Here is a 13,639-nt window from a genome sequence, read left to right on the forward strand (position 1 = left end):
TGACGTCACGGTTGTTCTCCCTCTCGCTCGCTCCGCTTGCCGCTGACGTCACGGATGTCTCCCTCTCGCTCGCTCCACTGGCCGCTGTCGTCACGGATGGCACCTCTCGCTCGCTCCGCAGGCCGTTGATGTCACGGATGTTGTACCTCTCACTCGCTCCGCTGGCCGCTGACGTCACGGATGTTGTACCTCTCGCTCGCTCCGCAGGCCGTTGACGTCACGGTTGTTCTACCTCTCGCTCGCTCCGATGGCCGCTGAAGTCCCGGTTGCTTCTCTCTCGCTCCCTCCAATGGCTGCTGACGTCCCGGTTGCTCTTCCTCTCGCTCCCACCAATAGCCGCTGACGTCACCACCTGGTCTCCAGTATTCGGCTCGCAGGACCAAATTTATGTACCACCAGCAATGTAGTACATACTAGCCAGAGTCGGAAATAAAACACTCAAAAACGCTCTGACCGTATATTTGAGAGGGTTGCGGAACTACAGTACCATTTTGCTTATATCTAGTTACAAAAGAATAACACAAGCGCGATTCAAAAACACAGCTTCTACAACTAGCGTCATCTAGTATCAAATGATGGAACTAAACCATACTAAAACTTATACTATTAAACCAACGGTTTAGACATGTGGAGAGCGTGTACTTATTTCCCTCAGTTCTTACTGCAATTAATGCGATAGCCATATAGTTCTATCTACATGCAAGTTATTAATATCAATTAAAAATATTATAAGAAATTACACGCGAGGCCGGGTTAAATATTAGTTTGAATGTAATAAGAATGTACTGCGATTCTACACAGCTACCTAATTGATGTAGGTAGTTGATATCAAAACGCAGCAAGTCAACGACTATTAGTAAAGTGTGGGTAGTTGGGTCGAACGTCGTATAAACAACGTCCGAGTCCCTAGGCACGATTCGGACGAATGCGCCACGAGTCAAAGGAAAGCGGCTTTTTATAGTATTCGACAGCTAAGCATATTCAGACATGAAATAATGACAACTACATTGGCAACTATTTACCCCAACATACACAAAAATATTAAATCAAAAGTTACGTCTAACAATATAATATTTTGCAGGACGACGAAGCATCAGCGGCCGAAGGAGAAGAGAGCAGTTCCGAAGGAGATGGAGAAGGAGAGGACGACGAAGAGGGCTCCGGAACACGCCTGCACTGGGACGAGTGGGACGGGGACGAGAAGACGATGGAACATACCTACGTCACTACTGTAATTTACTTAACTATCACGTATATTTTTGAAATGAAACTTCTTTAGGCGCGTTGAGAGTAAAAATTTAAGGTCGCGTCATGGCAACATCGTCACATCATGGAGTATCTTTGAATCTTGCCAAAGAAGTTTCACTTCTGACACGTGTGCTCGGCACACACGCTCTTTTTTCTCTTTTATTTTCACACATCACAAATTTATGAATTATTCAGTTGCAATGCTTTAGATATCCATTTAACATAATTTTTAGTCTGGTTAAAGTCGGGCAAAAAAGTATCCTATATTATTTGATGTGAAATTATTGTGAACGTATCACCAGGTGACGGCGCTAGATAGTGACGCCGCAGAAAACGGCACGGTGCGCTACAGCTGGCGCGCGCGGGCGGCGGCGCGCGGCGCGCTGCGGGTGCATGCGCGCTCCGGCCGCGTCTACTGCGCTCCGGACCTGCCCCTTGCCTCGCATCTCGCATACGATCTCACCGTAAGTCATACAACAAATATTGTGTTACAGCGACACGTCATAATCTGTCGAGAGCAAGTCGAGACCATATTGAAACATCGTTCAAATATCTAAATTCTAAACAATAGGATTGATTTTTACATATTTCAACAATACTTAACTTATTGAAGTGAAACTTCTTTATCGGGGTTGGAAAAAAATTTAGTGTAACATTTTTTCGTTACGCGTGACATTTTTCCGTTACGCGCCATCTTTTTCTTTATCCTACCACGCGTGATTCGACGTATTTCAGTTGACACGACGACGACGTATTGAAGTTACATATAGTAAATTATTTTTTGAAAAATAAGGTCATAAAGAAGTTTCACTTCTTACGTGTGTACCTACACTAGTACACGCACACATTTTTTTTTGTGTGTACATGTACTAAAAACGATAAAATGTTTATAAAATATTCTTGCACTTAATTAATTTAAAAGGGATCATATTATTATAATTCAATATTCACTACTCAGTATTGTCACTACGATCATAAGTTAATTGATCGGCTCCGTCGTGTCCACAAGGTCCGCGCGTGCGACGGCGGGGCGCGCGCTCGGTGCGGCGTGTCGCGCGTGCGCGTGCGGGGCGCGGCGCGCGCGGGCGGCGGCGCGGCGCCGGCGGTGCGCCCGGGCGGCACGCTGCAGGCCGCCGAGCTCGACGCGCCCGGCTTCCTGCTGGCGCTGCTGCAGGCCACCGACGCGGATGGCGATGCGCTCTACTACGATATCGTCGGTGAGCTTATTAATAATTTTCTTTTAATGTGGCCCCGCGTCATATCAGTAGGAAGACAATGAAATTGTAATAAAATAAAAATTTGCCTACTCCCTATTTTTATCGCTACTAAAGATATTTAAGACATTTTTTTTATCGTTAAGCAGGCAGGCTGGAAAGTGATGCCCGCCGCCTATGAATGTGTTCTACACCAAAATTGATTATCTAGGACCTAGGTGTTCTTTTAGCTTTCGAACTGGAAGTCGTAGTCTTTATAGTCCCTTCTTGTCGGTTCTTCTCCATAAATACTGCTTTCCGAATCGGTGGTAAATGTAAAAATATGTTATGACGATTCAAAAGTGCTTCTAGAAGAAGTTTAATTGAATAAATAAATGTTTGAGTTAGAGTTAGTTATTAATTATAGTGCCATATTAAACAGATACTTTTATGACGATTTTATTTAACATTTCATTAAAATATTTTCTTAATCTTTCAAAATACTTAGACGGTGACCCCGATCGAGAGTTTGTGATTGGCCGTGAAGACGGGAGTCTCGTGCTAGCGCGGCGTCTCCTGTGGGAGCGGCGGCCGCGGTACTGTCTCAACATCTCCGTCACTGATGGACTAAATACTGTTTACACTGCGGTGAGTTTATTTACACAATATTAAAATGACAAATAGGTAATACCTAAATATAACTTTTAGTTTCAGAAGGCGATATTTTAATTAATTCGAGTTTCTATATGAATATCAATATTAATTGGTAGCCAATGTCCGTCACCAGGTGAACATAACAGTGATCAACGACGCGAACGAGGGCGGTGTGTCGTTCACACAGAGCGAGTACGTGGTGGAGGTGTCGGAGGCGAGCCGCGCGGGGCTGGCGCTGCTGACGCTGCGGGCGCGAGTGGGCGGTGCGGGGGGTGCGGGGGGCGCGGGGGGCGAGCCGCGCCTGCTGTACGGGCTGCACGCCGCGCGCGCGCCCGCCGACCTGCCGCTCTTCCGCCTGCACGAGCTCTCCGGCCTGCTCGAGCTCGCGCGCCCACTCGACAGGTAATCGATATATTATGCGTTTCGTCTAGCGATAATCATTTATCAATATACTTACCGGTAACATCCAACATGAATATTTTCAGTGCTGTCAACAATTTCTTCCTTATTTTCTGTTGACTATCTCCAGTTGTTTAAGAAATTTATTATATCTCACGCTAATATAACTAAAAACTTCTCGTTTACCGTTAAAAATAAATAAATAATTACTATCATGATAGAAATTCAGTTTAGTTGTTTCCTTTTGTCTACCAAAAAAATTCGTCTGTTTTTATTGCTTCTTGATATTAAAGTAAGTTAGTAATAATTACAGGGAAAGCGCTGCAATCCACGAGCTGACAGTGTGGGCGCGGGACCAGGCGCCGCGCGCGTCGGTCGCGTTCGCGCGCGTCACCGTGCGCGTGCACGACGCGGACGAGCACGCGCCGGAGTGGGGCCGGCGCCTGTGGGAGCTGCGCGCGCCCCGCACCGCCGCGCCCGGCACGCTGCTCGCCCCGCTGCGCGCTGCCGACCGGGACGCGCCCGACGCCGACGGTGAGCTTCTTCAACAGTTATTGTAGAAATGATTTTAGAATTTCGGAATGGACAGTTTCTAACAAGCTACCGTTAAATATAAATAAATGCAAATTTATAAAATTTTACAAAGAGTTACAGCCACACTCATGTTCGTATTCCTTAAACAATACCTACCATTCTTGAGGAGATAACCCAGGTGCGAGACAGGTGTAACATTCGATAAAAAAAATTAGGTTTTATTCATCATATTAATAATAATATACTACTACTTACTACAATATAATAATATTACTACAATATAATAATATTAATAATAAGGGCGTAGGGATGTGACGACCCCATCGCCCACGGTTGGAATATCTATTGTCTACGTGACAGTAGATATTCCACCCGTGCAATCAGTCAACCCGCAGGACACCTTGTGGCGGGGTGTCGGGGAGTAGCGACCCCGCGGGAACCGAGTGCTCCCGGGGGAGGACCCTGTCTTCATCTCCGGCTTGCCTTCACCGGCCGGTCGCAGTGAAGCCTGACGAGGACAGGACCCCCACCTCTGGCTTGCCTTAACCGGCCGGCCAGAGTGGAGTCGGGAGAGCTTTTAGCTCGAAGGGTGGATGCGAATCGTAAGTGGCGAGTGGGCACGTGATGCTGGACCCTCAGGGAGCGCGTGATCGTAGTTTAAAGTCCAGGGACGCCTCTCCACCCTTAGCTGCTCACAATATGTTGCTCCCTTGTCGCACTATTGCAGCAACTTATTTCGGGGGCCCATACAGTGAGAGGGCGAGTCACCACCTGCCAACAATTTCTTGCTATATTTTAGTAGAAAGGCAGGTGCCATAGTCTTCCATAGTCCTAAATTCCGGTCCATTAACATCCCTTTCCATAGCCCAGTTTATTTTGTTTCCTTATCTTGCAATAGTCCTACATCGGCCGCGGACTGCCCAGGGCTGTATCTCTATAGTGCAGTCATGGGCAGGCTGCGGCTGGTGTCCCACAACACAGTAAAGTTCTCGAAAGGGCCTCTGCGTGTTGGATCCGTGTCCCCACGTAAGCCTTCCAAAGGACCGGGCACCTTCCTTATGATGGTACCCGTGTATTATGGAATTGAGATGCTTAATAATAACATACTACTACTTCTTGGGGTTATATTATTATGGAGGAATTGCAAATTTTTACCTTTTGTTTGTTTTACCCTTAAAAATTGTATATACTGTTCATTAGTAAGATCTCTCTTGGAATATTGTTCACCAGTCTGGAATCTATCTTATCGATGTCATATGGTGAGACTTAAGTCTCTCCAGAAAAAGTTTCTTTATCTACTTACTATTCATCAGCAAATACTTAAATCGTTAAAATTATACAACCTCAGATTAAACTTTTTTAAATGGAAAGTCTTAAACATCGGAGATGGATGAATATTGTTATATAAAATTGTTACTAATTCGTATATTTGTCCTAATCTTCTATCAAAAATTAATAAAGCTGTTCCGAGGAGATACTCTAGGAAACCAATGTATTTTTTGTCAAAAGATATAGAACCAATTTAGGCTTCAACAACGTCATTGCTAGAGTTTGTCGCGAACGTAATATATTATTTAGTACTGTGATTTAAGTAGAACAAAAGTGGACATCAACTTTCTTAGTTTGTTTGCATATAAAAAGTTTTACATAAAAGTTATACTGTTTTGAATAATGTTTTCTGATAAGAATTTATGTTAACTACAATAAACTTTAATTTGAAACAACTCAGAAATGAATGTTGTATTTGCACAGGTAAATACAATTGGATCTACATCTTACTATGCATGCTAATTATGTCACATAGTCAAAATATATTATTAATGATGTACATCTGTTGGCAAATCCAATAAATAAAATAAATAAATAAATTAAAAAAAAACTACTATGGAGTTTCTTGCTGGTTCTTCTCCATAGATACTGCTTTCCAAATCGGTGTTAAATGTTAAAAATATGTTATGACGATTCAAAAGTGGTTCTAGAAGAAGACTAATTGAATAAATAAATGTTTGATTTTGAATCGTAAGGTGTTATATGTAACCTTCCAGCGGGCGACTCGGCGCGGGTGGTGTACTCGCTGGCGGGCGGCGACGCGGGCGGGCTGTTCGCCATCGACACGGTGCTGGGCGACGTGCGCCTGGCGCGCGCGCTGCCGTCCGCCGGGCCCAGCGACTACACGCTGCACGTGCGCGCCGCCAACCCGCCGCCCTCCGACAAGGCCTCCACCATCCCGCTCCACATTGTCATCGTCGACCCCGACGACGCTCCACCTAGGTATCTATTTCATATCAATTTACACTCATTAGTTATTCGGGAGTAACAGAATAGAAAGAACACAAAAGATAGAAATTTAAGAAACAAAACTTAAACACAAGTACCCAAATATTTTATAGCACGCAATCCTGTAATTTTGAAAAAATTAAAAAGACGTATGGCACTCGGGGACTGCCGCGGTAAAGCTATTGCATAGCATGCCTTCAAGCCACACCTCCGAGCCCGTCGGAGTGGGGAGCGTGAGGTTTTTTCGTTATGGAATTTATCGATTCGGTCCCCGCACTCAAGGTCCGCGATAGAAGCTATACAATAGCTTAGAATTTATAAAAATATTAATCGAAAAGAATAAAAATTTGTAAACTTGAATAGATTCAAGCTGTAAGAATGCTTATTCTTGTATAGAATATCGATAGATCGACACATAATAATATTGTGTACGTACCGATGCCAACTCACAATAGAGAAATGTGACAAGTCAATAACCGCGTGCAGGTTCGTGTCGGACGAGGTCGTGTGCGAGGTGTACGAGAACTCGCCGCGCGGCACGCTGGTGGCGGCGCTGGAGGCGCGCAGCCCGGCCGGCGCCGGCGTGCGGTACGCGCTGCGCGGCGGTGCGGGCCGCTTCCGCCTCAACCCCGCCGCCGGCCTGCTCACCCTTCGCGTGCCGCTCGACTTCGAGGAGCGAGACACCTACAACCTCACCGTCACCGCTTACAACATGGTAACATACGATATTTTAACATTTGATTCCATAAAGTAACAATCTCTTTATTTTTAACAATTTGTTTTTATGCCGCCATAATATGTAAGAATGGTTTAGCTAACAGATAATTGAGATTATCAAATAATCGACAATTTTCCGAATATTTCCCAGGTATATCCCAAGCATTTTCTGGGGATATCTAGATATTTTCCGGGAATTTTCCGGACATTTCCCAGGCTTCTTCCCTATATCCCCGGAAAATGCTTGGGATATACCTGGGAAATGTCCGGAAAATGCCTGTAAAATGCCTGGATAATGACCGGAAAATTCCCGGAAAATGCCTGAGAAATGTCTGGGAAATGCCTGTAAAATATCCGGAAAATCTCCGGAAAATGCCTGGAAATGCCCGGAAAACTCCCGGAAAATGCGTGAAAATGTCCGGGAAAAGCGTGGAAAATGCCACTTCAAATTTGAAAAAGAGGTGAACTTACTATAATGACTGCACTATACAGGGTTAGTTTTCAATGACCGGCCAAATTTTCAGAAATGGTTCAGAATCGATAACATTTCCGATCTAATGAAAAAAAAAAAACGTTTTTTTTTTTAATTAGATTTCATTCCTGTCCGCCACTAAAAAGCGAACGTGTGGACATTACAAAAGCACAATTCAGTTGAACAACCTAGATAGGTAGAAGTTAGCACACATAAATTTGGCGATGCGCGCACGCACACAAGTGCATTGATTCTCAGCTGGCGAGCGGCAGAGCGAGGACGTTGTACTTATCGCGTGTTTACGATTTAGGAAATTTTTAAGACATTATTTTTATATATTATCTATATTTAAGTATACATAAGAAATTATAATAATATGTATATTTTATAACTCGAGTCTATTGACTGGCACTCCAACAAGGGGCTACTGAAAATCAGCGCTTCACAACAAGTGCAGCACATGCTGAGTGGCGACCCTTTTTAGCACCACACTGATTAGGAATAAGTCACTATTTTTTTTTTCATTTGTTGCTTTTATTTTATTTGTATTTTTTTTTCTTTTATTATGTGTGTGGTGTTAAATAAACTTTTGTTTCTTTCTTTCAAATGAATGCTATTATTTTTATTTTTTTTATTCGACAATAATATTTCAAATGTACCTTTGGTTTAATCTAGATCTTAATTTTAAATTTTGGCTGGTCATTGAAAACTAACCCTGTATAGATTAGAATAGATTTAAAACAAAATTCTACAGTTAAAAAGTTCAGTGATTTGTAAGGAATAAAAAAATAATTAATTATTAATAATTACTGAATACGCAATAAATAGAAAAAGATACTACAAAAATTAAGCGAAAATATTATGTTGCAGGTGAGTGAGAATGAATAATTAGTTAATTTAATTTAATAATTGTTGAGTTAGTAAACTAAGTCAATTATTTATATTAAAATTATTAATTATATAATATTAAATCTATCACTAAAATGAAGTTCTATCACGTTCCATCAAGAAACAGCAATACAAAGTATAATTAATTATACCTTGCTGACGTTATTTTATTTTCTTTTGTCATTAGGGTGGAGGCAGCGCCGAAGCGCGAGTCATAGTTCACGTGCTGGACCGCAACGAATTCCCGCCCGTGTTCGTACAACGTAACTTCCGCGGGATCATTTCAGAGGTGTGGTTTACACAATAACTTATAAGAATATGTCATAATCTTATTTATCCGCTTATCGTATAGTATTATGCTAGAAGTGCTATTTATTATATAGGTAAGTAGCTAAGAAGTGAAACATATTTTTACCAACTACGTTTCCATTTGATGTCATAGTTTCTCACAATTATAAATTAGAAAGTTAAATATTTACGTTGTACGTGTGAGTTGACATAATATAAAGTGATCGCATCGCGCAGGCGGCGGAGGAGGGCGCCGTGGTGTGGGACGCGGGCGCGGAGGCGGGCGCGCCGCTGGTGCTGCGCACGCGCGACGGCGACTCGCCCGCCAACCGCCAGCGCGCCTTCGAGCTGCGCCAGCCGCCCGCCGCGCCCGCCGCGCCCTTCCGCGTCGACCCCGTCACGGGCGCGCTGCACCTCGCCGGGAGACTCGACTTCGAGACGCAGCGGACGCACCGCTTCACTGTCAAGGTATGTACGACGTTTCATTTCACTTATCTATTTTAGTTATACATTACGTCTCTTATTTCATGCCACACGAGTATAATATTTGCATGTTCAAAAATAGGAGTGTGAGAAGCCAGGATTTAATGTTTTATAATAATAAATTTATTAGGCACACCAACAATAAATAGATTTGACATTCATACAATAAACATTATCAATTCATTAATATTATGCATTTATCAATAACAGGTCTACACGGCATTGACAACAGTTCTCGAAATTATATAGAACATATTAATATACATTAACAAATTATTTAATTACAATATATAATAATAACAATATTTTATTTTTATTAATCTTGATAACTATTTTCACAATTATTATTGATTAAGTAATGAATAATTTTATGTTCGTATTGTGCAAGGTATCCAAAGAATATTATATTATGTCAAAACTGTTATTTCGATTCAAAAGTGCTTCTAGAAGAATTCTGATTGAATGTTTGAGTTTAATTTTTCAGGTTTTAGATATGGGCAAACCGAGACTACCTTCGGACAGTATAGCGCATGTCACCGTCGAAGTTACGAATGTGAATGACTGTCCGCCGAACTTCTCTCAAGCTTCGTACGACGTGACCGTGTTGCTGCCCACCACGAGCGGCGTGTCCGTGCTGTCGCTGTCCGCCAGCGATCCTGACGAACCGGACGCTCCAGAGAAACTCAGATTCGACATAATCGATGGGAACCCACAAGGCGCTTTCGCTTTATCTTCCGTTGGCGAACTGAGCGTCGCCGACCCCGGCGTCCTTGACAGCGAACATAAGCTACGGGTCCGCGTTTCCGATGGAGTATTGTCGAGCACGGCGCGCGTCAACATAAAAGTCCGAGAACCGGATAATTCCGGGCTCGCCTTTCAAAAGACTGATTACTACGCATCGCTCGTAGAAAATTCTACAAAACCTGTAACGATCATCGTGCTCAACGTCCTCGGAGCGGCGCTCAATGAACATCTCGAATTTCGCATTCTGAACCCGGTCGAAGGATTCGAGGTGAGTTTAGTGACAGATGTCTATGCTAGAATGATTTTTTGTTCTACCAGCTGCATTTACTTGTTTCGTTAAAAAAAATACAAGTTTTATCAGCCAGTTGTGTTGAGTGGCGTATATTGTGTGCAACGGCAGATCGGCGCGACGTCGGGCGCGGTGCGCAGCACGGGCGCGGCGCTGGACCGCGAGGCGCGCGCCGCGTACACGCTGCTGGTGCGCGCGCGCGGCGCGGGCGGCCGCGTGGCGCACGCGCGCCTCACCGTGGCGCTCACCGACGTCAACGACAACTGCCCCGTGTTCGTGGAGCGCCCTTACGTGGCCGCCGTGCTGGCCGGCGCCGAGCCGGGCACGCCCGTCTTCACCGTCAAGGCCGTCGACGCAGACGCCAACGATAACGGCGAAGTGAGTGATAGTAATGGTTACGTTAAAAAGTAATAATTATTAGAAATTAAAGATTTAACGGATTTTAAACGCGAAGTATTAATTCGTTAAAATCTTTAATTTCTAAATGTATAATACTCGCGTAAAGTCAAACACTAGAGAATACCATAAAAAAGACGTGTGGCACTCGGGGACTGCCGCGGTAAAGCTATTGCATAGCATGCCTTCAAGCCACACCTCCGAGCCCGTCGGAGTGGGGAGTGTGAGGTTTTTTTTCGTTACGAAATTTCTCGATTCAGTCCCCGCGATAGAAGCTATGCAATAGCTTAATAATTATTTATTAAAAATCAATTTTACCCCTAAACAGTGAGCTTTTTTCGACGATAAAAGTCCTAACATTAAAAAAACTCTACTGCCTGATACAATATCAAAAGAAAGACGATAGTAATCGTATTGAACTTCATAATTGACCTTTTCCCCAAAGAATGATTAGTAAAACACCGAATTGTCTCCAGGTACGTTACGAAATGAAGCGTGGGCACGGCGAGCTGTTCCGCGTGGAGCGCCGCTCCGGCCTCATCTCGCTGAAGCAGACGTTGGACGCACACAACCAGCTCTATACGCTCGTCATAGCCGCCTTTGACGGAGGTACTTACGAGTCAACTTTGAAGTGAAACTTCTTTATGCGCGTTGAGTCATGTGGATGTGGTTGGTGTTCTGTTAGGTCAGTGTGGCCGAGGTAGGATGGTTGTGTTATCCCGAGATGAACTACCGTAGTGTTGTAATACGAGAAAAGACGTACGAGAATGTACGATTGTCAGTATGGCCGTGTTAGACGTAACTTTTGGTTTCATATTTTTGTGAATGAATACTTGTCAGTATTTCCTGTCAGAACATGCTTAGCTGTCGAATACTATAAAATACCGCATCCTTTGAATCGTGGCGTGGCTCAGACGTGGCTTATACAACGTTTGACCCAACTACCCTCACTTTGTTAATAGTCGTTGTTGACTTGCTGTGATTATAAATAATAATAATAAATTTCTTTATTTGCATAATGTGTGTAAGTACAAAGATAACAAAATTACATTATAGGTCGAATCAACACATTAGCCATAAATGGCGTGCAAATAGGTATATCAGCTCCGCAACATTAATTTATATAAAAAGTACATTATCTCATTGTCACATCATAAAAGGTACACATTATATTATTGTATATTCATTAGTCAAAATTAAACATAATATCATTCAATGTCACAAATTTAAATATTCCGATACATTATAGAAATTTTTATTATTTAGCCACTCATATAGTTTTGTCTTAAAAGGACGGATTTTTAACATTTTTATAGTTTCAGGAAGTTTATTGAATATACGAATACACATAGCATGACAAGTTTTGGTATACAAAGTGGTCCTGGGTGTTTTATTGTAAACAAGTCTATTTGGATGACGGTGGTCGTTGCTGTATATTTCTTGGGCCGTGTTAAAAATATATTTATGTCTTTTTACAAAAATACAAATTTCGTAAATATATAAGCACGGCAAAGTTAACAACTTGAGTTTAATAAATAGCGGTTTACACGATTCGTACGGACCTACGCCACAAATCGCGCGTATGTTTTTTTTTTGTGAGATGAACGCTTTTCTGATGTTTACGCCATTACTCCAGATTATAAGACCGTATCTCAAGATAGATATTATATGAGCGTGATAAGTCGATAGAGTGGTTCTTAAATCCGTAATTTTTCGTAGGCGCCTCAGGGCATATACAAATTTATTAACTTTACTACAGACCTTATTAATGTGTGATGACCATTTAAGTTCATTGTCTAAAACAATACCTAAAAATGAAGTTTCACTTTTTTCTTCCATAATTACATCACCATATTCTATTTTTAAATTATTGCGCAGAGGATTCGAAAATGTCATGTAGTTAGATTTAGTAAGATTGATTTTAAGATTATTTGTGCTAAGCCATTTTATCAATTTGTCCAAATTATTTATTATGTCGTTGTTAAAATTCATAATGTCAAAGATTTTAATGTCAGATTCAAAAATTATCGATATGTCATCCGCGTATAGAATTATTTTACGATTTGTTATGTCTATAATGTCATTAATATAAAACAAATATATAATAGGCCCCAGGACACTTCCTTGAGGTACACCACACTGGTTAAATATAATAATATATTCTGTTTGGTATGTTTCTTTCTCATAAGTCTTATTAGTCCGAGTAATAATAACACTTTGTTTTTTTATTTTTTAGATATTATGATCGGAACCAATCTAACACAATCCCTCGAATTCCATATGCCTCTAATTTTTTTAATAATAATTCATGTGACACACACTCTATCGAACACTTTTGACATGTCAAAGTATAATACAGTAGTCAATATTTTTGCGTCGATGTTTTGAAGAATTGAATGTGTTAAGGAATAAAATAATTGCATCATTGGTAGATTTGATTTGTTATCAACTGACTACATAAATTAGCCAGTTGTGTAGAATCGAAGTACATTCTTATTACATTCAAACTAATATGGAAACCAGGCTCGTGGAATTTCTAAAAATAATTTATATCATATCTAAGCATCACATCCTCGAGTTTGAAGAGCATGCCACCGGTCAGATAGTCCCAGACCCAGTCCGGTGTAGATAAAAAATATGCAATACTAGCTTCCGCCCGCGACTCCGTCCGCGCGGATGTCGGTCTTCGCGTGGATGGTTATTTCTCCATTTTGAGTACCTCTGTCAATAACATCTTATAAATATCTATTGGACCCAATTCCCAAATACGGCTAGGCCTATAATAATACGCAATGTGTGTTCGCCGTTCTACGGAACAACGTCTATGGATAAAACTGAAAAATTAAGATTAATTTTTTTCTACGTATTTTTCCAGGATAAAAAGTATCCTATTTTACGCCCAGGATAATAAGGTATAATTATACCAAGTTTCATCGAAATCGAACCGCTAGTTTTCACGTGATGCCTTCACATATAGACAGACAGACAGACAGACAGACAGACAGACAAAATTTTTTTTAATCACATATTTGGGTTTGGTATCGATCCAGTAACACC

The 13,639-nt window shown here is 41.9% G+C and overlaps 1 protein-coding gene across 1 annotated transcript in view; it reads left to right on the forward strand.

Moving 5' to 3' along the window:
- The window catches only part of LOC123691679 (fat-like cadherin-related tumor suppressor homolog), a 79,147-nt gene that overhangs the window by 12,376 nt on the left and 53,132 nt on the right, over positions 1–13,639 (forward strand). The window contains exons 7-19 of the mRNA XM_045636195.1: positions 1,082–1,231; positions 1,551–1,712; positions 2,258–2,465; positions 2,950–3,089; positions 3,229–3,497; positions 3,808–4,028; positions 6,074–6,299; positions 6,792–7,020; positions 8,570–8,671; positions 8,908–9,138; positions 9,638–10,165; positions 10,298–10,564; positions 11,059–11,191. Of these exons, the coding sequence (XP_045492151.1) occupies positions 1,082–1,231; positions 1,551–1,712; positions 2,258–2,465; positions 2,950–3,089; positions 3,229–3,497; positions 3,808–4,028; positions 6,074–6,299; positions 6,792–7,020; positions 8,570–8,671; positions 8,908–9,138; positions 9,638–10,165; positions 10,298–10,564; positions 11,059–11,191 (2,866 nt within the window). The remainder of the gene's footprint in view (positions 1–1,081; positions 1,232–1,550; positions 1,713–2,257; positions 2,466–2,949; positions 3,090–3,228; positions 3,498–3,807; positions 4,029–6,073; positions 6,300–6,791; positions 7,021–8,569; positions 8,672–8,907; positions 9,139–9,637; positions 10,166–10,297; positions 10,565–11,058; positions 11,192–13,639) is intronic.

The sequence above is a fragment of the Colias croceus genome, chromosome 5, assembly GCF_905220415.1.
Source record: "Colias croceus chromosome 5, ilColCroc2.1".
Taxonomy (NCBI): domain Eukaryota; kingdom Metazoa; phylum Arthropoda; class Insecta; order Lepidoptera; family Pieridae; genus Colias; species Colias croceus.